This window comes from Trichomycterus rosablanca, chromosome 3, assembly GCF_030014385.1.
Source record: "Trichomycterus rosablanca isolate fTriRos1 chromosome 3, fTriRos1.hap1, whole genome shotgun sequence".
NCBI classification, from domain to species: Eukaryota; Metazoa; Chordata; class Actinopteri; order Siluriformes; family Trichomycteridae; genus Trichomycterus; species Trichomycterus rosablanca.
Window position 1 is genome coordinate 13,777,501 of NC_085990.1, and position 23,761 is coordinate 13,801,261.

The 23,761-nt window shown below is 44.0% G+C and overlaps 1 protein-coding gene across 1 annotated transcript in view; it reads right to left on the reverse strand.

Annotated features, from left to right (window-relative positions):
• Positions 1 to 4,081: 4,081 nt before the first annotated feature.
• erfl3 (Ets2 repressor factor like 3) overlaps positions 4,082 to 23,761 on the reverse strand; it is an 87,216-nt gene continuing 67,536 nt past the window's right edge. Inside the window, exons 3-5 of the mRNA XM_062992740.1 lie at positions 18,114 to 18,229; positions 17,018 to 17,919; positions 4,082 to 8,980 (exon numbers count right to left, since the gene is read on the reverse strand). Coding sequence (XP_062848810.1) covers positions 8,462 to 8,980; positions 17,018 to 17,919; positions 18,114 to 18,229 — 1,537 coding nt within the window. The 3' untranslated portion in view covers positions 4,082 to 8,461. The remainder of the gene's footprint in view (positions 8,981 to 17,017; positions 17,920 to 18,113; positions 18,230 to 23,761) is intronic.

Here is a 23,761-nt window from a genome sequence, read left to right on the forward strand (position 1 = left end):
GGAATTAAACAAATAAATAAATGCAGTACGTTATTGTTATGTTTAAGAAAATAAGTGTGTAATACATGTGTAATATATGAAGGAAATTATATGCTTTGAACTTTGCAGCAATAGTGTATGGAAGGCCCTTTCCTGTTCCACAAAGCAAGCTCTATACAGACATAAGGAAAAGCTTGGTTTAAAGAAACTCCAGTGTCCTGCACAGAGTTTTTTGTTTTTGTTTTTTTTACTAACATCAGTGCCCAGCTAAATGGGCACAAATTCCCATAGACCTAAATGTCTTGAGAAAAGCCTTCTCAGAAGAGTGGCTATAGTTATAGCTGAAAAGATCACATATAGATCACTCTGTTTTAATACCATTGGTTTTTGATATGGAATGTCTAACAAGCTCATACAGCGAATGTCCAGAAGTATGTGGACACCCCTCCTAATTTTTAAATAACCATTTTTTACAGTGTTTTAAATCAGTTATATAAAATAAATGCTATGCTTTTTTTTCTATTTATTGATGCATTTTTTCCCATTTTTCTCCCGATTTAGTGTAGTCAATCTGTCTTCCACTGCTGGGGATCCCCGATTGCATTAGAGGAAGGTATATTTCCTGCTAACGCCTCCTTCGACTCATGACCCCTTTCTTTTTCACCCATGCACTCTGCAAGGGTGCCTCTATCTGCCAATCAGGGTCCTTACACAGCGTTAGAAGACCACACCCACTTAGTCCAGTCATCTTGCCCAGCAGACATGGTAGCCAATTAGTGTCTGCTGCAGGCACCGCCAACTATGCCCTCCAGACAGTGCCCAGCCGACTGGCGGAAATGCCGAGTTTCGAACCGGAATATCCCACTGCGTCACCTGGGTGCCTAAATGCTATGCTTTTAACTTAGAAAGAATTTTGAGGTGATCATATTATTTCAGCCACTTTCTACATTGCACTGGTTCAATGCCTGACAGTAGGTACAGTGTTGTTGGGTTTGAATGCCTCACCATTACTCATTCAAAGATACTTCTGGTCATTGTGACCAAATTTGCGACTTAATTGTTGTTTCATCTGAACAGAGATCTTTCTCCAAAAAGCTTTAGATTGCCCATGTGATTCATGAGGGTACTGTAGGCATTCATCAATCTCATTCATGCCAGACCTGCTTTTATTGGTTCTTGGATTAAATCTAATCATGCAGACGCATATCTTCTCAGCAGAAAGCGACAGATTTGGATTTCTTCTGGACCTTGATAAAATGAGAACTGTTCCATGTATTTAGAAACAAATGTTTGTACAGGCATTAAAAGGATCTAGTGATCTAGTGTTAAAATCTGTGATCTGCTTTCTTGGATCTCAAGTCTTAAAGACGTTATTGTTGTAAAGCATACGGCTCAGTCTAATAGGATGCAGTCAAGCTAGCCCTATACAGTGTATCACAGAAGTGAGTACACCCCTCACATTTCTGCAGATATTTAAGTATATCTTTTCATGGGACAACACTGACAAAATGACACTTTGACACAATGAAAAGTAGTCTGTGTGCAGCTTATATAACAGTGTAAATTTATTCTTCCCTCAAAATAACTCAATATACAGCCATTAATGTCTAAACCACCGGCAACAAAAGTGAGTACACCCCTTAATGAAAGTTCCTGAAGTGTCAATATTTTGTGTGGCCACCATTATTTCCCAGAACTGCCTTAACTCTCCTGGGCATGGAGTTTACCAGAGCTTCACAGGTTGCCACTGGAATGCTTTTCCACTCCTCCATGACGACATCACGGAGCTGGCGGATATTCGAGACTTTGCACTCCTCCACCTTCCGCTTGAGGATGCCCCAAAGATGTTCGATTGGGTTTAGGTCTGGAGACATGCTTGGCCAGTCCATCACCTTTACCCTCAGCCTCTTCAATAAAGCAGTGGTCGTCTTAGAGGTGTGTTTGGGGTCATTATCATGCTGGAACACTGCCCTGCGACCCAGTTTCCGGAGGGAGGGGATCATGCTCTGCTCAGTATTTCACAGTACATATTGGAGTTCATGTGTCCCTCAATGAAATGTAACTCCCCAACACCTGCTGCACTCATGCAGCCCCAGACCATGGCATTCCCACCACCATGCTTGACTGTAGGCATGACACACTTATCTTTGTACTCCTCACCTGATTGCCGCCACACATGCTTGAGACCATCTGAACCAAACAAATTAATCTTGGTCTCATCAGACCATAGGACATGGTTCCAGTAATCCATGTCCTTTGTTGACATGTCTTCAGCAAACTGTTTGCGGGCTTTCTTGTGTAGAGACTTCAGAAGAGGCTTCCTTCTGGGGTGACAGCCATGCAGACCAATTTTATGTAGTGTGCGGCGTATGGTCTGAGCACTGACAGGCTGACCCCCCACCTTTTCAATCTCTGCAGCAATGCTGACAGCACTCCTGCGCCTATCTTTCAAAGACAGCAGTTGGATGTGACGCTGAGCACGTGCACTCAGCTTCTTTGGACGACCAACGCGAGGTCTGTTCTGAGTGGACCCTGCTCTTTTAAAACGCTGGATGATCTTGGCCACTGTGCTGCAGCTCAGTTTCAGGGTGTTGGCAATCTTCTTGTAGCCTTGGCCATCTTCATGTAGCGCAACAATTCGTCTTTTAAGATCCTCAGAGAGTTCTTTGCCATGAGGTGCCATGTTGGAACTTTCAGTGACCAGTATGAGAGAGTGTGAGAGCTGTACTACTAAATTGAACACACCTGCTCCCTATGCACACCTGAGACCTAGTAACACTAACAAATCACATGACATTTTGGAGGGAAAATGACAAGCAGTGCTCAATTTGGACATTTAGGGGTGTAGTCTCTTAGGGGTGTACTCACTTTTGTTGCCGGTGGTTTAGACATTAATGGCTGTATATTGAGTTATTTTGAGGGAAGAATAAATTTACACTGTTATATAAGCTGCACACAGACTACTTTTCATTGTGTCAAAGTGTCATTTTGTCAGTGTTGTCCCATGAAAAGATATACTTAAATATCTGCAGAAATGTGAGGGGTGTACTCACTTTTGTGATACACTGTATATGTGGAAACAGATGGCATTTAACAGATGCTTATATCCAAAGCGACTTACAGTACTGTGACAGTACACTGATCAGCCATAACATTAAAACCACCTCCTTGTTTCTACACTCACTGTCCATTTTATCAGCTCCACTTACCATATAGAAGCACTTTGTAGTTCTACAATTACTGACTGTAGTCCATCTGTTTCTCTACATACCTTTTTAGCCTGCTTTCACCCTGTTCTTCAATGGTCAGGACCACCACAGAGCAGGTATTATTTAGGTGGTGGATCATTCTCAGCACTGCAGTGCAATGACACTGACATGGTGGTGGTGTGTTAGTGTCTTGTGCTGGAGTTTTTAAATACCGTGTCCACTCACTGTCCACTCTATTAGACACTCCTAACTAGTTGGTCCACCTTGTAGATGTAAAGTCAAAGACGATCGCTCATCTATTGCTGCTGTTTGAGTTGGTCATCTTCTAGACCTTCATCAGTGGTCACAGGATGCTGCCCACGGGGCACTGTTGGCTGGATATATTTTTGATTGGTGGACTATTTTCTGGACTACTCCAGCAGCATTGCTGTGTCTGATCCACTCATACCAGCACAACACACACTAACACACCACCACCATGTCAGTGTCACTGAGATTGCTCCACCACCTAAATAATACCTGCTCTGTAGTGGTCCTAGGAGAGTCCTGACCATTAAAGGCTAACAAATCATGAAGAGAAACAGATGGACTACAGTCAGTAATTGTAGAACTACAAAGTGCTTCTATATGGTAAGTGGAGCTGATAAAATGGACAGTGAGTGTAGAAACAAGGAGGTGGTTTAATGTTATGACTGATCAGTGTAAATTGTCTAAGCAATTAAAGGTTAAGGGCCTTGCTCAAGAGCCAGTGAGTGCCTGTCAGTGGTGGGGCTTGAACCAGGGACCTTTCGATTACTAGTCCAGTACCTTAACCACTAGGCTACAACTACCCTATTAAGATTGTTTTAATTTTGTAGAGAAGTTATTAAAAGAACACACAAATATTCCTCAGGTGGTATTAACCAGTTTAATAAACCCTGATTACATTTAAAAACATCAGAAATCAACAAATGAAAGAATTAAATGTTACATTTTGTTATTAAACTCAAGCCTTTCAGAAGTAAAAGCGCAGAAATAAACAGGAAATAGGGGCAAACGAGGGACAAAGAGTTTAAAAACCATTAAACAAAGCAAGTTCCTTTTTAAATTCCGTTAGCCCCACAAATGAAAAAAGAAATACACAAGATCAAAAGAACAGTAACGTTACAAAAGAACAAATTACTCAACATAACTGAAGTTAAAATATGAACATCATATTCCTCCCCCAACCTCCATACACATCGCCTGTCCGTTATAACAGCCTGAACTATAATTACAGCTTTTAGTTATAATACAACTTTTAAAAAGTTCATATGTTACATATATAACACATGGTTTGGTTAACAGGAGGGAGGTTCTGCTCTCCAATGCATCACAAACTCAGCTACAACATGAGAAAAATAATTAGACGATAAAAGAACGTCCATAATAATAATGAACAGCAACTCCGACATGAAAACACAAAGGTGAGGAGGAATTAACCTGTAAAAGCATTTCCCACACGGCCTCGTACCATGTGGAAGCAACAAAACATCGCTCATGAAAAAATGACGTCTTCCTTAGCCAATCACAGCAGCCTGTCCAGACTTAACAAAATCAGGAAAACAAGGCGGGACTTTAAAGAAGGGACAAGCTGATTGGCAGAAGAATAAGGCAACTAGTTACATAAAGTGAATGAGAGACATCGGACGTCAAAAGCAAGGCTTGTCAGTTTCGGCGTTAAATACTGTACAGAGCAACCGACGTGGCCGAAGCGATCTGTGCTCATTCCAGATGGCGCGTCCCCGCTTTGTCCTCCCCGACTCCTGATTGGCCGCCTGAGAGAATATCGTCCAATGCTGGGTTTAAGTTCACAGACCTTCCTGAGGCCCACATTGCAGAATCCTGGGAGGTTTGAGACCCAAACGATACAGACAAGAGACACGCACAAGTATACAGTTGCAAGACAAAGTTTGTGAACCCCAGGGAATTATGGGTTTTTGTGTTATTCCCACATCCAATATTCATCTTCATTTATTTATGTTTCTCCTTTTTAAATCTTGCAACCTGCAAAGATGACATCAAAAGCACAATGTGCAATGCTAAATGTGATTAAAAAACCCAATGTGTTCACTATTAGAACTATAAAGTATGGTGGTGGGAGCATTAATACCTTGTGCTGCTTCACTGCCTTAAGGCCTGGAAATAATGCAGTGATGGATAAAACATGAATCTTCAAGTTCACCCAATACGGTCATGATAAAATGGAGCTCATCTCTCTTTCGTCGCTGCCACCACCAACACCTCCACCCCTAGTCGAGGAGGGGCGAGGCTGCCAACGATTGCTTTTTTCACCTTCCAGGTGTGGTCTTACAGAGCTCAGTATCACACCTCGTGCAGGGACCTTGACGAGTTAGGAGAGGTCGCACTTAGCCCAGCAACATGAAACCCTGTTTCAGCAACTGTCCCTCCCCTAATAGACACACAGCCAATCGTATGTCTGCGTAGGCGCCCGGGCGAGAACTTGAGATCAGACGTTTCATTAGTAATGCATAAAAAAAAAAATGGGTTCACAAACATTTTCTTGCTACTGCATTCACTAAAAAGGAATCACCAACAGAGAAAAGCATGGCGGTATTTGCATCAGGTAGGGTTCAGAGCTCTTTAAAAGCTCAGTGTGATTTTGTCTTTCGCTTGTCCCTGCATCTGTCATACACATAATATAGAAGTATAAAAACAGACCGAAATAAAAATAAAACGTCTCTCTCCTCTCAAACACAAATACGCCTACAAAACGCATCCTGGACTTTCAAAAGAAAATTAAAATAAAATATGATAAAAAACAACTCTGGAGATTTACACATTAATGCTGTGATGCCACAACTGCAGCTTACATGTACAATTCATACAATATACACAACAGGTTTAGATAGAAAACGGTACAGTCCATAGACATGCTAAAGGCAGTGTTAAGATCTGGCCTCGTACTGGTACAACAAATTTCAGTTAGTGTGTAGGGGGATGAATCAGGTGCCTTAAGTGCACAAACTACAATTCCCACAATTCCCTAGGTGGCTCTGTAGGACGGCATGAGAGAACATTGAATTCCCACACAGGTAAAAAAAAAAAAACACTGCCCACACTGCCTACACTGGCACGGCCTCATAGCTACGAAACAAAGCTCTACGGTCCCTTTCTGCCCGACTGACCTACTGATTCAGCCACAAATGGGGAGCTCTACAGCTAGGATCTTATTTTCTACTCCGAAAACAATATTGATATCGAAGCTAACGACAAATAAGTCATTGCTGGTCGATGCTGTGAGTTAAAAAGCTCGTTCTCAGTGATTCCCCAACAGCCGGAACGCTAAGCTGCCGAGATCACACCTCTGCAGCAAGCTGACTCGGCAGAATTCAAGCTCGGTTCCACACAGCCTGTATTTACCACAATGCAGGAACACAGACGTTGTGCTGAATTCTGCCCCCTTTGAAGCCTGATACATATTTCGAGAGTGCACTCTTCAAAGCAAATAGCCTAAATCATAACATCAAAACAACTGTTATAACTGATATAATATTCTATAGTCACTGGTCTGATGTTCACCAGGCGAATATAGCTGGAAGTGAAGTGGCAGGATGGCGCAGCTGGTAGAGTGCACGTCTCACCCCAACACAGCAAGATCTTTGCCTTTGGTCACTTTCTCTAAAAAGTTTACATGTTTTTACCCAAAGATGCGAAACGTGAACCGAATGCACTTAATTGCCCCCAGGTCAAACTGTATCTGAAAATGTGTGTGTTGCTCTGCGATGGATTGGCGCCATGTCAAATTCTGGGTGGTGCCGGAAGCTAACAGGTAAAGAATTTGGCAGCAGTTGCATTTTTACTCTGAGCTTACTGATAAACAATACACAGCTATAAATGAAGCCAAGGAGGTCAGAGCTGATTTTTTAAAGCTGGGACTGTAGATCATGGTTGTAGTGGAGAGTGTTGATGCATTTTACCCCCTTTTTTCCTACAACTTAGCATAGCCAATCCACTGCTGGGGACCCCTACGTTGTCCAAGGAGGGTGTATATTTGCCTGACACACACCCCCCCTGACTGTGCGCAGTCCACCAATACAATCATATTCACCTATACTTGGGTGGATTTGCGTGTGAGGTCGGCTTCGCAATCTCCGTTCTCCTCCACTTTCTGTACAGGCGCCCTGGACAACCAAGGTCCTTACACAGTATTGATAAACCCACCTCTTCGTCCAGTCTTTCCCACCCAGCAGACTGAAGTCCAATTTTGTCTGCTCCAGGCTTTAACCAATTGTGCCTACTAAAGGACGCCCAGCCGACCGGTAGCAGAGCCGAGATTCGAACCCACTCCCTGGGTGCCTGAGATCGTTTTTTTATTGTGGTACAGCTAATGTTGGAAAGGTCTACTGATCAGAACTTTGGCTTGTCAATTTTCCGCCAAAAAGCTTGGTTCATTCCTAGTTCTGAGTCCTTTGAAACCCAACGGAAAAACATAATTGGAACACTTGAACGCAAAATGAACGCTTTGAGACTTGGTCCCGAAAAGACAGAAGAAGGGTGCAGAGCAGAGCTGAGCTGGTTTACAGTGAGGTCTTAATAACACTCAAAGATCAAAAGATCAAACACGTTACAAACAGGCTTGGTTTCCAAAAAATGACAGAACAAATGGCAGTAGCGAGCGGCATTTCGAATCCTATGTTCATCACACAATGATGGTTATTTGACTGAAGGGCTTTCAGAAAAGCAGTCCGACGCAGGCTTCATACAGAGACAGGTAGGGATTACGAGTGTGTTTTTTGAGAGTGTGCGTGTGATAAAAAGTCCCTGAGCAACGTGGCCAGGCTGGTCATGAGCAGAGCACAGCTTCTGGAGCTGTTCCGTCAGCCGCTCTGAGAGAACGAGGAGGACCTACAATCCCACCCATGGCAAAGCAAAGTCTGTGTCTTTAAGTCTTAGGGTTCAAGCAGGCACTTTACAGAATAAAAATTTCTTTTACGAATGAAAATCCTCCCTAGCCAATTGAAATCCTCCTGAGGATCAGTGGGCGTGGCTCACTTTCTAACAAAGTGTACATTGCAGGGCTGTACAAACACAGTAGAACAGAGGACAGCGGGTGAACGCGTGGGTTAAACCTGGTCAGTTTTGGGAGTGTGAGCACGCCTGATGAGTGCTGGTGTGTGTTCATCTGTCAGCGTCATTCAGCAGACGTCAGCGGCCGTCGTTCCACAGCGCTGCGCATCAGCGCTCGCTGTATTTAAGTAAAGTTACAAACAAAAGCACGTGACGTGTGTGTATCAGCAGTCCTTGTTCTCCAGAGACAGCTGGGCAGCTGCGTGGTGCAGTTCGGCGCCGACCCGATGAGGGGCGGAGTTCTCGATCTCCTCCCTCTCCCTTCCCACGCGCTCGCCGTTCTTTTTGTCCCCCCTGACCTTCTTGTCCTCGGCCTCCTCCGTGTGCTGCTCCTGGTCCCAGCGCCGCTTGAAGCGCAGTTTTAACGGGATGCACTGAGATGGCGAGGGCAAGGGGGCGTGGTTGTACCCGCTGGTCGCCGGGGGCGTGTCCGGCTCGGTCTTCACCGTCGGCATGCGGGAGGGCGGGCCGAAGAACGGGGGCGGAGCCGGAGCTTTGAACACGTCTTCCTCCGAGTCGTCGTACTGGAGAGAGGCCGAGGTGCCGTTGGTCTGCCGCTTGAAGATGTTGTGATGGTGGCGCTGGGGTGCGAAGAAATCTTCGTCGCGTTCGTCGGCCTCTTCGTCGCTGATGTCGGTGACTTCGACCTCCTCCTCAGATTCGATGTCGGAGATCGGCTCCACCTGACAAGACGGACAGACAGACACATTTACAAATGAGAACCACGTTATGCTTCATGTAACCCCCCTCCCCCACCCCTAAACACATGCGCAGGCACCCTGACCAGTCCCGGGAATCTTACATCACAGCAGCAGCGAGAAGAAACCCTGCTCGATCTTCCCTTCCTCAAACACGCCCATTTGTGTTTGTGTGGATGCCTGACCATGTCAGCTGCTCTGCTTTGTTATCATAAAATGACCAATAACATATTTGTATTCAAACCCAACAACACAGTACCTACTGTCATGCATGATGTTGTCAATGGGTGAGCAAACGCAGAAGAACTCTACTCTGAAATGGCATTCGATATAAAGTAAGCATGTGTGTGATGTCTTGCAATTGGCTCCCTGACATGGGTGCATTTGTCCCTTAGACCTTAGTTAATCCAAAATAGGCTATGGACCCATCACGACAGTGCTAAATTATTATATGAGGGTTCTTCGAAAAGTTTCCGCACTTTTTAAAAACTCTATCAAGAATTTCAAAAACAAATGACATAGTTAGTTCTACATAGTCACCTACTGGTGAAGTTTTTCCAGTGTCGTACCAACTTTTTAATGCCATCAGCAAAAAATGTGTTTGGTTGAGTGTGTAGCCACTGACGCACCACTGCTTTCACATCATCATCATCACATAAAAAATGTTCTTCCCCTTAAAGCTTCTCGAGTGGTCCAAAAAAGGTGGAAATCAGATGGTGCTAAATCCAGACTATAAGCTCTCTCAGTCTCTCAGACACGACCAATTACTACTCCTCCCACCCTCACCGTTTCCAATATAAAAGTGCAGAAACTTTTTGAAGATCCCTTGTGTATATATATACAGGGTGGGCCATTTATATGGATACACCTAAATAAAATGGGAATGGTTGGTGATATTAACTTCCTGTTTGTGGCACATTAGTATATGGGAGGGGGGAAACTTTTCAAGATGGGTGGTGACCATGGCGGCCATTTTGAAGTCGGCCATTTTGGATCCAACTTTAGTTTTTTCCATGGGAAGAGGGTCATGTGACACATCAAACTTATTGAGAATTTCACAAGAAAAACAATGGTGTGCTTGGTTTTAACGTAACTTTATTCTTTCATGAGTTATTTACAAGCTTCTCTTTGTTTACAGCCATTGACATGTCGCAAAGGTTAACACATGAAGAGCGGATAGAAATTGTGTTGATGTCTGGTGAACGCAGTACCCGGGTCATTGCAGCAGATTTCAATGCAAGACACCCTACGAGACCACCCATCTCCCATGCTACAGTTAGCAAACTGCTTGCCAAGTTTCGTGAAACTGGTTCAGTGTTGGATTTGCCAAAATGTGGACGCATGAAAACTGTCACTAATGAAAAAACATCAGTGGCTGTCCTAGCTTCATTCAGCAAGAGCCCACAGCGTAGCACTCCCCGCATGTCACTGGAGAGTGGCATCAGTCGAACATCCCTTCGGCGGATATTAGCTACTCACAAATGGCACCCTTACAAACTCCAGCTGCTGCAGCATCTCAACGAGGATGACCCAGATCGGCGCACTGAATTTGCAGAATGGGCAAAACAAAAATTGGAACAGGACCCTCAGTTTACACAGAACATTTTGTTCAGTGATGAGGCAAACTTTTATGTGAATGGTGAAGTTAACAAACAAAACCACCGCTATTGGTCTGACACTAACCCACAATGGATAGATCCCTCCAAGACTGTTGGAACACAAAAATTGATGGTATGGTGTGGTATATGGGGTACAAAGATAGTGGGGCCATTCTTCATCAATGGAAACCTCAAGGCCACTGGATATTTGAAATTGCTACATGATGTGTTTCCCTCTTTATGCACTGAAGCTGGCACGTTCCCTGAGTTTTTCCAGCAAGATGGTGCACCACCACATTATGGGTGTCAGGTCCGAGCATTCCTAGATGAACAGTTTCCTGGAAAGTGGATTGGTCGTTGTGGGCCAGTTGAATGGCCCCCAAGGTCTCCCGATCTGACCCCCTTAGACTTTTATCTTTGGGGTCATCTGAAGGCAATTGTCTATGCTGTGAAGATACGAGATGTGCAGCACCTGAAACTACGGATACTGGAAGCCTGTGCTAGCATTTCTTCTGCGGTGTTGCTATCAGTGTGTGAAGAGTGGGAGAAGAGGGTTGCATTGACAATCCAACACAATGGGCAGCACTTTGAACACATTTTATAAGTGGTCAGAAACTTGTAAATAACTCATGAAAGAATAAAGTTACGTTAAAACCAAGCACACCATTGTTTTTCTTGTGAAATTCTCAATAAGTTTGATGTGTCACATGACCCTCTTCCCATTGAAAAAACTAAAGTTGGATCCAAAATGGCCGACTTCAAAATGGCCGCCATGGTCACCACCCATCTTGAAAAGTCCCCCCCCCGCCCCCCATATACTAATGTGCCACAAACAGGAAGTTAATATCACCAACCATTCCCATTTTATTTAGGTGTATCCATATAAATGGCCCACCCTGTATATAGGAGTCATTCTATAATTTGGGGTACATTCCATGTCCAATATAATAATAATATTTATTCTAACTATTTTCTTTAAAAATGTCATATTTTACCTATTAATGGAAAACATGTTGTAATATCACAAAAACATTATGTGCATCCTATGCTTCATTTAGCTTGAAATTTGTCATGATGTTCCTAAATGAACAGTTTTTGCTGTGTCTGTTTTTTAAGTTGAGGGTGCCTTGGTTTTAAAATAATGAATAAAATCATTAAGGGCAACAACATCTATTTTTTTATTTATTTTAAAAGTTTAAATACCAAAGAAAAATAATATTTTTTAAATTGAGTTTCTCTTTTAAATAATTTAAATATCTTTATTTATTAATGTCCGCAAAAGTTCTGTCAACTATGTTACTAACAGAACTCCACTCAGCAACTCAAAAATGGTTTGTTCTAAAACTATGTGACCAGCATTACATGATATCATTGTTCTCTGTGGAGGGTATATTGAACAAACTGTGGTGAATGTCCTCTTATTTTTTAATATATTTTATCTATAATAGAACATTGTCAATGAGTATATTAATTGACCGTCAACTATGTTACATACATTGTTATGGTTAATTTTTTTTTAATAATTTTAATTCAAACGTATGTTCAAATTAGACATTATTCTGTTCAAGAAATGACATGTGGTCAGCCAGGCAAGGTCTACCACTGAAGTTATGGGTCAAAATAGGGAAATTGTCAACTATGTTACCTGTCAACTAAGTTACCTAGTAGTCTACATCTACTGTCCCTTTAAAATAAAAATTAAAAAAAATTATGTTTAAGCTTTGCAAATAGTGGATATGTTATACTAAAGAATATATTAACTTGAACCACTGATTGTTTTATTGAGAGAGAACACTGTTTTTGTACTTTTTTGGTGATGTGAAATGTACCCCAAATTATAGAATGACCCATATATATATACACGTATATATACAGTGTATCACAAAAGTGAGTACACCCCTCACATTTCTGCAGATATTTAAGTATATATTTTCATGGGACAACACTGACAAAATGGCACTTTGACACAATGAAAAGTAGTCTGTGTGCAGCTTATATAACAGTGTAAATTTATTCTTCCCTCAAAATAACTCAATATACAGCCATTAATGTCTAAACCACCGGCAACAAAAGTGAGTACACCCCTAAGTGAAAGTTCCTGAAGTGTCAATATTTTGTGTGGCCACCATTATTTCCCAGAACTGCCTTAACTCTCCTGGGCATGGAGTTTACCAGAGCTTCACAGGTTGCCACTGGAATGTTTTTCCACTCCTCCATGACGACATCACGGAGCTGGCGGATATTCGAGACTTTGCGCTCCTCCACCTTCCACTTGAGGATGCCCCAAAGATGTTCTATTGGGTTTAGGTCTGGAGACATGCTTGGCCAGTCCATCACCTTTACCCTCAGCCTCTTCAATAAAGCAGTGGTCGTCTTAGAGGTGTGTTTGGGGTCATTATCATGCTGGAACACTGCCCTGCGACCCAGTTTCCGGAGGGAGGGGATCATGCTCTGCTTCAGTATTTCACAGTACATATTGTAGTTCATGTGTCCCTCAATGAAATGTAACTCCCCAACACCTGCTGCACTCATGCAGCCCCAGACCATAGCATTCCCACCACCATGCTTGACTGTAGGCATGACACACTTATCTTTGTACTCCTCACCTGATTGCTGCCACACATGCTTGAGACCATCTGAACCAAACAAATTATTCTTGGTCTCATCAGACCATAGGACATGGTTCCAGTAATCCATGTCCTTTGTTGACATGTCTTCAGCAAACTGTTTGCGGGCTTTCTTGTGTAGAGACTTCAGAAGAGGCTTCCTTCTGGGGTGACAGCCATGCAGACCAATTTGATGTAGTGTGCGGCGTATGGTCTGAGCACTGACAGGCTGACCCCCCACCTTTTCAATCTCTGCAGCAATGCTGACAGCACTCCTGCGCCTATCTTTCAAAGACAGCAGTTGGATGTGACGCTGAGCACGTGCACTCAGCTTCTTTGGACGACAAACGCGAGGTCTGTTCTGAGTGGACCCTGCTCTTTTAAAACGCTGGATGATCTTGGCCACTGTGCTGCAGCTCAGTTTCAGGGTGTTGGCAATCTTCTTGTAGCCTTGGCCATCTTCATGTAGCGCAACAATTCGTCTTTTAAGATCCTCAGAGAGTTCTTTGCCATGAGGTGCCATGTTGGAACTTTCAGTGACCAGTATGAGAGAGTGTGAGAGCTGTACTACTAAACTGAACACACCTGCTCCCTATGCACACCTGAGACCTAGTAACACTAACAAATCACATTACATTTTGGAGGGAAAATGACAAGCAGTGCTCAATTTGGACATTTAGGGGTGTAGTCTCTTAGGGGTGTACTCACTTTTGTTGCCGGTGGTTTAGACATTAATGGCTGTATATTGAGTTATTTTGAGGGAAGAATAAATTTACACTGTTATATAAGCTGCACACAGACTACTTTTCATTGTGTCAAAGTGTCATTTTGTCAGTGTTGTCCCATGAAAAGATATACTTAAATATCTGCAGAAATGTGAGGGGTGTACTCACTTTTGTGATACACTGTATATATATATATATATATATATATATATATATACACACGATCAACCATAACATTAAAACCACCTCCTTGTTTCTACACTCACAGTCCATATTATCAGCTCCACTTACCATAGAGAAGCACTGTGTAGTTCTACAATTACTGACTGTAGTCCATCTGTTTCTCTGCATGCTTTTTTAACCTGCGAACCTGCATTCACCCTGTTCTTTAATGGTCAGGACCCCCACAGAGTAGGTCAAATTTGGGTGGTGGATCTTTCTCAGCACTGCAGTGACACTGACATGATGGTGGTGTGTTAGTGTGTGTTGTGCTGGTATGAGTGGATCAGACACAGCAGCGCTGCTGGAGTTTTTAAGCACCTCACTGTCACTGCTGAACTGAGAATAGTCCACCAACCAAACATATCCAGCCAACAGCGTCCTGTGACCACTGACGAAGGTCTAGAAGATGACCAACTTAAACAGCAGCAATAGATGAGCGATCGTCTCTGACTTTACATCTACAAAATGGACCAACTAGGTTGGAGGGTCTAATAGAGTGGACAGTGAGTGGACACAGTATTTAAAAACTCCAGCAGCGCTGCTGTGTCTGATCGACTCATACCAGCACAACACACACTAACACCAGCCAACAAACTCCACCCCCTACTATGTAATTTGGGTACCTGACGTCCACTTACTGTATACTGATTTGTGGCCCCATTAGTATGTGAGTAGTATGAAGTAGGCTCTTTCAAACACAGCCCTAGTTTTATGAATATGCTACATAAAGCTAAATGCTACCAAGAAAAAATCTTAATAGAGCTCTTTTCCAAGCAGCGTCCGTTATACTGAGAACAGTTTGAACGAGCTAAACTGAACTGAGCGAGTGAAAAGCATTAAAGCTTCTGGGAACATAAATCCTTGATTTACTTTCTAATTACGTTAATGTTGATCTTGCGGGCATGCAATACGCAGAACAAAGTATGAATAATTGGTGGCTTGTACTTTACCACAATTCTCTCCTGTTTGATGTAAATTGGGAAGTAAGTCTTGGTTTAAACTAGCATTCAGAGAAGGTTTTCTGGTTAGTTATACAGAACAGGGGCGTAAGGAAAAGCTGGCATGAGTCAGTACATGATATTAACCTTCAGTAGATGTATAAATATAAAGACTCAAAATTTTCACAACCTCTGTTGTCTGCATGACTCCCTCGCTGGCAGAGGAGGCCGCCGGCTACATCCTTACACTGCTCAGTCTACGTTTATTTTATTTATTATTTATTTATTAGGATTTTAATGTCATGTTTTACACACTTTGGTTACATTCATGACAGGACAGGTAGTTACTGGTTACAAGTTTCATCACTTTTAATTAGTCTTTAATGTCAAACACTGTTATGGACACTTTTGTATCTCCAATTCACCTCACTTGCATGTCTTTGGACTGTGGGAGGAAAACTGAGCTCCCGGAGGAAACCCAAACAGACTCAGGAAGAACATGCAAACTCCACAAAGAAAGGACCTGGACCATTACACCTGGGAATCAAACTCAGGACGGGTGAATTAAGACGAGCCACCCGCTCAGCCTAAAAGGAGTGTACGGAGGACCACACTACACTCTCTGTATTCCTCCTCCACTTGTGCTGACAGTTTGACCAGACAGTAGAAGTCGCTGTTGCACAGGCAATTAAGTGACTTCTAGACCTCACAATTGTGTCTGCATTTGTGTGGAATAACCATAAAATTCACTCTGAAAGCTCTAAATGTATCTGTGTTTAGCTGAATTTTTGTCCTGTTTCACTTTTAAACTTGTGTTATAGCTCAAGGTTCTCAGAAATTGTGAGAATCAGCATTTCAGAGAGTCTAAAACACTTCTCGTTTAAAAAAGCTTAACATGACTTAATGTGTTAAAAGAACGACACAGAAACACTAAAACTTTCTTAATTATTACTGCTCATAAGTTCTCTCCACTAATTAAGAAGCATAAGGAAACAATAAATAAGTAAAGGTAAACTGCAGGTTTTATTGTATTTTTGATTTTTAACTGTTTTTATATTATACTTGCGTTATTTACAGTGTATAAGCGTCAAAAACAACCCCATTATTTTACAATAGCCTAAAATATATGCAGTTCCACGGGACCATGGAACACATTAACAGGTTTTCCATAAATAATTATGGGAAAAAATACCTTAAAACTCAACGCCTTTTAGACTCAAAGCCACTCCCAGAACCAATTGACGTCGAGTCGCAAGGTACCACTGTACTTGTATAGAGACTTGTATACATCTTGTATAGAGAGAGTAAGATACATTGTGTTGCCTGGGTCGCGTAAAAAACATGGACAAAATGTGGGTTGCTTAAAAAAAGTTTGAAAAAACCTGTTCTAGTTTATGCCCCGACATTATTTGTACCATACTGAGGAAGACCATACCAGGAATCGGTGACATCACTGGTCATCACTTGTTTTTTTTCCTGATAAATGGTACCAGGGAGAAATAAAGCAATTATTTCAAAATATATAAAAGTAAACAGGCTTGTCTCATTTGTGATTCAACCCCCATTAATTAATCAAGTAATGAATTAAATGGTTTCTTAGTGAATTCTTAATTAGTGGAACAGTTGTGCCTATCGGGGTAAGGACATTTTAAGATTAGGAACCGTACCGGTACTGCAATGTCTATGCAGTTGTAGCCTAGCAGTTAAGGTACTGGGCAAGTAACCAAAAGGTCATTGGTTCAAACCCCACTACTGCCAGGTGGCCACTGTTGGGCCATTGAGCAAGACCCTTAATCCTCAATTGCTTAGACTGTATACTGTCACGTTGCAGTAAGTCACTTTGAATAAAAGCATCTGCTTAATGCTGAAAATTTAAATGTTTAGTGGAAGTACTAGTACTAGGATGTAGACCAAAAACGGTTGCAGTACACACCTTAATTTTAGGCAGTCCTGCGCTGTTGAGCGAGCCAGTGGATGAGGAGTTGGAGACAAGACCCGAGCTCAGGTCACTGCTGAAGGACAGCGAGGATCCCAGCGCAGACGAGGAGGAACCCAGAGAACCCTGGTGGCCCTGCGCCTCGCGCTGCTGCCTCTTCCCCAGAGGTGGCGGCTGCAGCTTGAACTTGAAAGGTGCGTGATGGGTGTCGTCGGGCGGGGGCACCGGGTACGAGTGCGCGAGGACGGACGGGCGATCGGCGGCTCCCGGGAGAGGTTTATCTGGCCGCTGCGGCTGCGGGACCACCACGTTGGGGTAGTGGAAGAAGGCGCGCGGACTCAGGTGGTAGTTGTAGACGCTCTGCGTGTGCGCCTGCAGGTAGCGCTGCATGTCCTCTGCGCTGAAGGAGAAGATGGAGCCCAGCATGGGCGACAGTGTGGGCGAGGGCGTGTAGGGCAGGTGCGTGCCCGCCGTCACTGGCAGTGCAGGCGAGAGCGGAGGTGGAGCCAACAGTCCCGAGCCTGGAGGGCCGAACGGCGAGAGAGGCTCCGGGTGGGGGCGGTGACCCCTGTGACCGCCATGACCGCCGTACATCCTGAACAGTGCGTCGTGAGTCATGCGTGGCGGTACAGCGCTCCGGAAGCTTCTTTCGGGTGCCCGCTCGTCCGCGGTGCTGACGCCGAGGCCCCCCTCGTCGATTTCGGAGTTGGCGGAGGTGCCGTCGCTGCAGTCGGACACGGAGCCACGAGCCAGGCGGCGCGCCATGGTGCTGAACGAGCCTGGGCTTCTCAGTTCCTCGCTGCTGGGGGACAGAACCTCAGACGGGGTGGAGGGAGGGAAACGGAAATGGGACACCCCGCCCGTGGGCACCGGGGGAGCACTCTGAGGGACGCCCACACCTGCACACAGGATGAAGAGAAAACACAAGAAGAAGAACATTAGGTACTGTGTGGATGTGTTGTAGTTATGGAGGTGAGAAAGATGTGTAGGTGGTTTGTTGGTGAGCATGTTGGCATGTTTCTGTCACGTTTGCGTAGGAGATTTTTTAAAAAGTATGTAGGCATGTGGGTGTGTGTGTGTGTGTACGCTGTACCTGCAGAGCCCATGTCTATGAACGGGTAGTTGACAAGGACCAGCTTGTTGAAGTTGAACTTGTAGGTAAAGCGTTTGCCTTTAGTTTTGTGCAGGATCCTCTTGTTGTAGTAATACCTGCACAACACACACACACCTCAACTGTCAACCATCATCATATAAACATATACACACACACTACCACTGTACACTCCTGATTTTTTAATTTATTTATGCTTTTTCTCCCTTTTTCTCCTGATTTAGCATAGCCAATCAGTATTCCGCTGCTGGGGATCCCGATTGCATCTGAGCAGGGTATATTCCTCCGCCGCACGCCCCCTCAGACACGTTCGCAGTACCTCGACCCCTTCTTTTTCGCCCATGCCTCGGTGAATTTGCACGAAGCCGGATCTCCATGCTCCTCCACTTCTATAAAGGCGCCTTGGGCTGCTAATCAGGGTCCTTGCACAGCGTTTGAGGACCCCACCCACCGGTCTTTTCCCAACCCAGCAGACTTGACTGCTAATTTTTGTCTGCTGCAGGCACTGGCAGTTGTGCCTGCTAGAGCGCGCCCAGCCAACTGGTAGCAGAGATGAGATTTGAACAGGGAAGGAAGGGGGTGTTGCAAACTATGTTCTGAAATGTGTCCCCAGTACTGTACTAAACAGTATGTCAAACAAGTGCTTTCGGAATGGTATAGTTACACACTATAGTGCAACACAAGGTGCGGTTTGGAACACAGCCAGGAAATCACACCAGAGCTCACAGTTAAAGCAGGCTGTGTCCTCAATAGTGTCCCCGCTACTGCACTAAATAAGATGTCGAACTAGTACTTTCTGAACGGTATAGTTACACACTATAGTGCACACAGGCTGCGGTTTGGAATGAAGCCAGGAAATCACACCACATGAACACGGGGCTGCAGGCTGTGTCCTAAATTGTGTCCCTGCTACTGTACTAAGCAATATGTAAAACAAGTGCTTTCTAAATGGTATAGTTCCACACTATAGTGCACACAGGCTGCGGTTTGGAATGAAGCCAAGAAATCACCACGTGAACGCAGCTCTGCGGGCTGTGTTCCGAATTGTGTCTGCACTACTGTACTAAACAGTATCTCAAACAAGTGCTTCCTAAGTAGTATAGTTACACACTATTGTGCACATAGGCTGTGGTTTGGAACTGAGCCAAGAAGTTAAACCACATGAGGGTGGGGCTTCAAGTGACAGCCTGCAGTTAAAGCAGGCTGCGTCCTGAATTGTGCCCCCACTACTTTACTAAACAGTATGTCAAAGAAGTGCTTTTTGAATGGTATAGTTACACGCTATAGTGCACAAAGGCAGTGATTTGGAACGCAGCCAGGAAATCACACCCCAGCTCACAGTTAAAGTGGGGTGTGTCCTGAATTGTTCCCCCAGTACTGTACTAAGTAGTATGTCAAACAAGTGCTTTCTGAATGTTGAAGTCATACACTATAGTGCACAAAGGCTGTGGTTTGGAATGCAGCCAGGAAATTACAGCACATGAAGGCGGGGCTTGAAGTGACCATTCGCAGTCCACATATTTGGCCTACTATTTAATACAGTAGTGGGAAATTCAGGACACAGCCTGTGTCCTGAATTTCCCACTACTGTATTAAATAGTAGGCCAAATATGTGGACTACGAATGGTATAGTTACACACTATGTAGCACACAGTGAACAGTTTCCTTCAACCAAAACTCAGTGTGAAGTCTTGAGAAGTGAGGAACAAAATGCAGTTTCAGAAATTATTTTCTTTGCTAAGACTGCGTTGTAGCATGATAAGAAATTTCTGGAACTAAACGATGTGCAGTCACCCTTAAAACGTACGCAAAATGTACCACTATGCATTAAAACACCTCAGACGTCTATTTCTGAAACACTTCCTTTCAAAGTTTGTTTGCTCACGCTTGGGATGATTTGCATGACTTTCCCAGACGCCAAATTATCTGACAATGGTGACTAGCACTGATGCATCACAAAACACTAACTGATGCCTCATCAAATTCAAGCTTTAAAGGCATCTCATTCTTCTAATCTTGCTTTGAGGAGTCAAGGAACTGGGAAGTAGGTGGTTTTTAGATACATCAGTGGATCCTAGGTGGTAGCCTTCTGCACTGCAGAGTGTGATGTACCCAACTGTGTAATAAATGACACTGTCACATCTGGCAGAATCAAATTAAGCTTTTTTAGGTCTAACCGTCTGACTTCATAAGTGTATTCAGCCTTGAGTCCTACGTCCTTGCTTTCTTTTATCTCTCTCTTTCAGAGCCTCCTAGGAAGGAGTAAGGAATCAAGGAAATCAAGGGAAGGAGTAGACAACGTTAAAAAAATGGGATGCTCCCCATCTGCACATTAACCTCTGCCCCCATCCTACTCTTTATATAACCTCTGCCGTTTCATCACATTGCTGTGTATATTCTTATTACTCTAACTGGATTACCTCATCCTAAATGCAGTTTAGGATCCATCTCTTTACATTGTCTGTGTGTGTGTGTGACGTTATATATCTTTTGATCTTGCTCTCGACGACCTGTAAGTCACTAATTTGCGTGAATGGCAGGTTTAAAGTGAGATGCTGACACAGGAGCTTTGGAAATGTTTCTAGGATGCCGCCGAGTATTTGTGTGTGCATGTGAGGGCGTGTATTTCATTCGTTGCGGGGACAGAGTGTTGCTGTGATGTAGTGGTGGGTGATCAACATCGTGATACACATTTTCGGCGTATTGCTGGTATAGTCAGTTGCAGTGCTTTTGTACCTATAGCAACTAGCGACTGATTACTTATAATTTTTAGGGTTTTTTTTCTGTCCTCAAAATGCAGACTAAATACATCAAATCGTACGGTTCTAAAATATTTTAACAGTATAAATAAATATGTGTATATGTATGTGTGTATGTATATATACATTTACACATACACTGATCAGCCATAACATTGAAACCACCTCCTTGTTTCGACACTCAATGTCCATTTTATCAGCTCCACTTACCATATAGAAGCACTTTGTAGTTCCACAATTATTGACTGTAGTCCATCTGTTTCTCTACATACTTTTTTTTTTTTTTACTTTCTAAAAAGTTTTTAAACACCTCACTGTCACTGCTGGACTGAGAATAGTCCACCAACCAAAAATATCCAGCCAACAGCGCCCTGTGGGCAGCGTCCTGTGACCACTGATGAAGGTCTAGAAGATGACCAACTCAAACAGCAGCAATAGATGAGCGATCGTCTCTGACTTTACATCTACTAGGTGGACCAACTAGGTAGGAGTGTCTAATAGAGTGGACACAGTGTTTAAAAACTCCAGCAGCACTGCTGTGTCTGATCCACTCATACCAGCACAACACATACTAACACACCACCACCATGTCAGTGTCACTGCAGTGCTGAGAATGACCCACCACCCAAATAATACCTACTCTGTGGTGGTCCTGACCATTGAAGAAGAGCATTAAAGGGGCTAACAAAGCATGCAGAGAAACAGATGGACTACAGTCAGTAATTGTAGAACTAAAAAGTGCTTCTATATGGTCAGTGGAGTTGATAAAATTGACAGTGAGTGTAGAAACAAGGAGGTGTTTTAATGCTATGAATGATCAGTGTATATATACTGTATATGAGTGTGTGTGGCGGTGTAAGCTAAATCATGGCCAGACAGACAGACGGATACAGACTTGTGGTCTGTGAGTGTTTAAGAGATGGTGAGAGTGAGCGAGTGAATAACGGTTATTAAAGGAAGCCGTGACTGTTCAGACAGGCTCTTTCTAGGATCATGCAGGAACGTTAGATTGGAGAAGAGGACCTCTGAAGGCATGGTACACCCAGACCTGTTTTAAACTAAGTACCTGTTTAACTCTCAGTTAATGAGAGTCACAGAAAGAGTGGTGAGCATTGGAAATGCTGATGAAAACAGAAAGCAGTGATGTGCGTTTTTTTTTTTATAGTGCAGTAACAAATATTATAATATGGCCAGTCTGTACACTAAAATGATTTAATAATAATATAATAACATAAATTATTCCCACACACCAGCGCCGAGATTCTGAGCTCCCGGTTTCAAATCTCGGCTCTGCTTCGAGTCGTCTGGGCATCCTCTAGCAGGCACAATTGACTTAAGCCTGCAGCAGACAAAATTGGCCTCCAGTCTGCTGTGTGGGAAAGACCGGACAAAGGGGTGGGGTTAACAATGCTGTGTAAGGACCTTGGCTGCCCAGGGTGCCTGTACAGAAACTGGAGGAGCGCAGAGATCGGGGTGTGGGTTTACGTACGTGAAGCTGACCTCACACGCAAATCCACTAAAGTATGGGTGAATAAGAAGGGATTGGTAGGACTGCACACATGTTGGAGGGAGGTTTTTTTAAGGCAAATATACACCCTCACTGGATGCCGTCGGGGTCCCCAGCAGTGGATTGACTATGCTAGAAAAGGCAAAACTCAAAAGGTCGATTCTGTACACTAAACAGTGGTGGATTCCAACAGAAAGCTCCAACATGTATGGAGGAACATGCTACACTCTTTGTATTCCTCCACCTTATTCTATTTGGACGTGACTCGTTGCTAGTAGATGAATCCTCATCCGATTCGCTCTTCTTCAAACGCTTTCTGTACAGCACCCGACCAGGTTGCTAGAACTGCTGGGACTCGAACCCAGGTCTGCGTGGTGGTGGTATAGGGACTATGTCTAGAATACTGGCAACCTGAAGGAAGTGCTTGAGTAACATATTTGGAGCTTCAGTACATCCAGTGGCTGAGTTGCGAACACTCGGATAAACATCATGCTGCGTGTGTGTGTGTGCGTGTGTGCTTCCGCGTGTCAGAGTGTGCCATGAGTGTGTACTGTGTACGTCTCCCTCCACCCACCACACTAAGAAAGAACTCATTCTGTCTTTGACAATAAGATGTATACAAGTGTGTCCCCGGGCGCACTCCTCTCTCCCTCACATACACACACACACACAGTCGTCACCGTCCGTTCGACAAAGGGAGCTGTGTATAGTCCAAATCCTCTGACTCACTCTGTCCGCACACACCCCGCTAACGTCAATCCAATCTGAGGGCTTAAACTGGACCACTTCAGTCCGTACACCTGTAGGAATGTCTGCGCCGCGCTGGGATGCCTGCGCTGAAAGTAATTAGGCAGGCCGATCCTGGCATCGCAGGTATGCGCGAACCGTCAACACATGCCCAGCCTGTAAAAAGAGACCCGAGGGACGGACACGGACTCCATTGTGCGCCGGCGGTGGGAGGACGCTGGGTAGCAGGGAGGGGGAAGGGGGGTTCCTCCACCCTAATGTACAGCAGAAGGGGAAGCTGCGTGTGTCCTGACCCGCTATGGAACAACAACACCGGGACAATGCTGTTGCACAGATCGGGAATTTCCACACGCGCCCGGCAGGAAGGAGACAGGCGCCGGGACAGGGAGCGAGCTCCAGAGCTCCGTAATGACCCAATCATAACAGATCCCAACTGACTGCTGAGCTCAAAATACATAAATACATCAGTGGCTGGAGGAGCAAACAGGCTCAGTTGATGATGCTCGTATGAATGCTAATAATAAAGCAGTTGAAATGACTACACAATAATATCCAAAGTTTTAAAACCTTTGAGTGCAGAACTATATGGCCAAAACTATGTGGATAGCCTTTTAAAT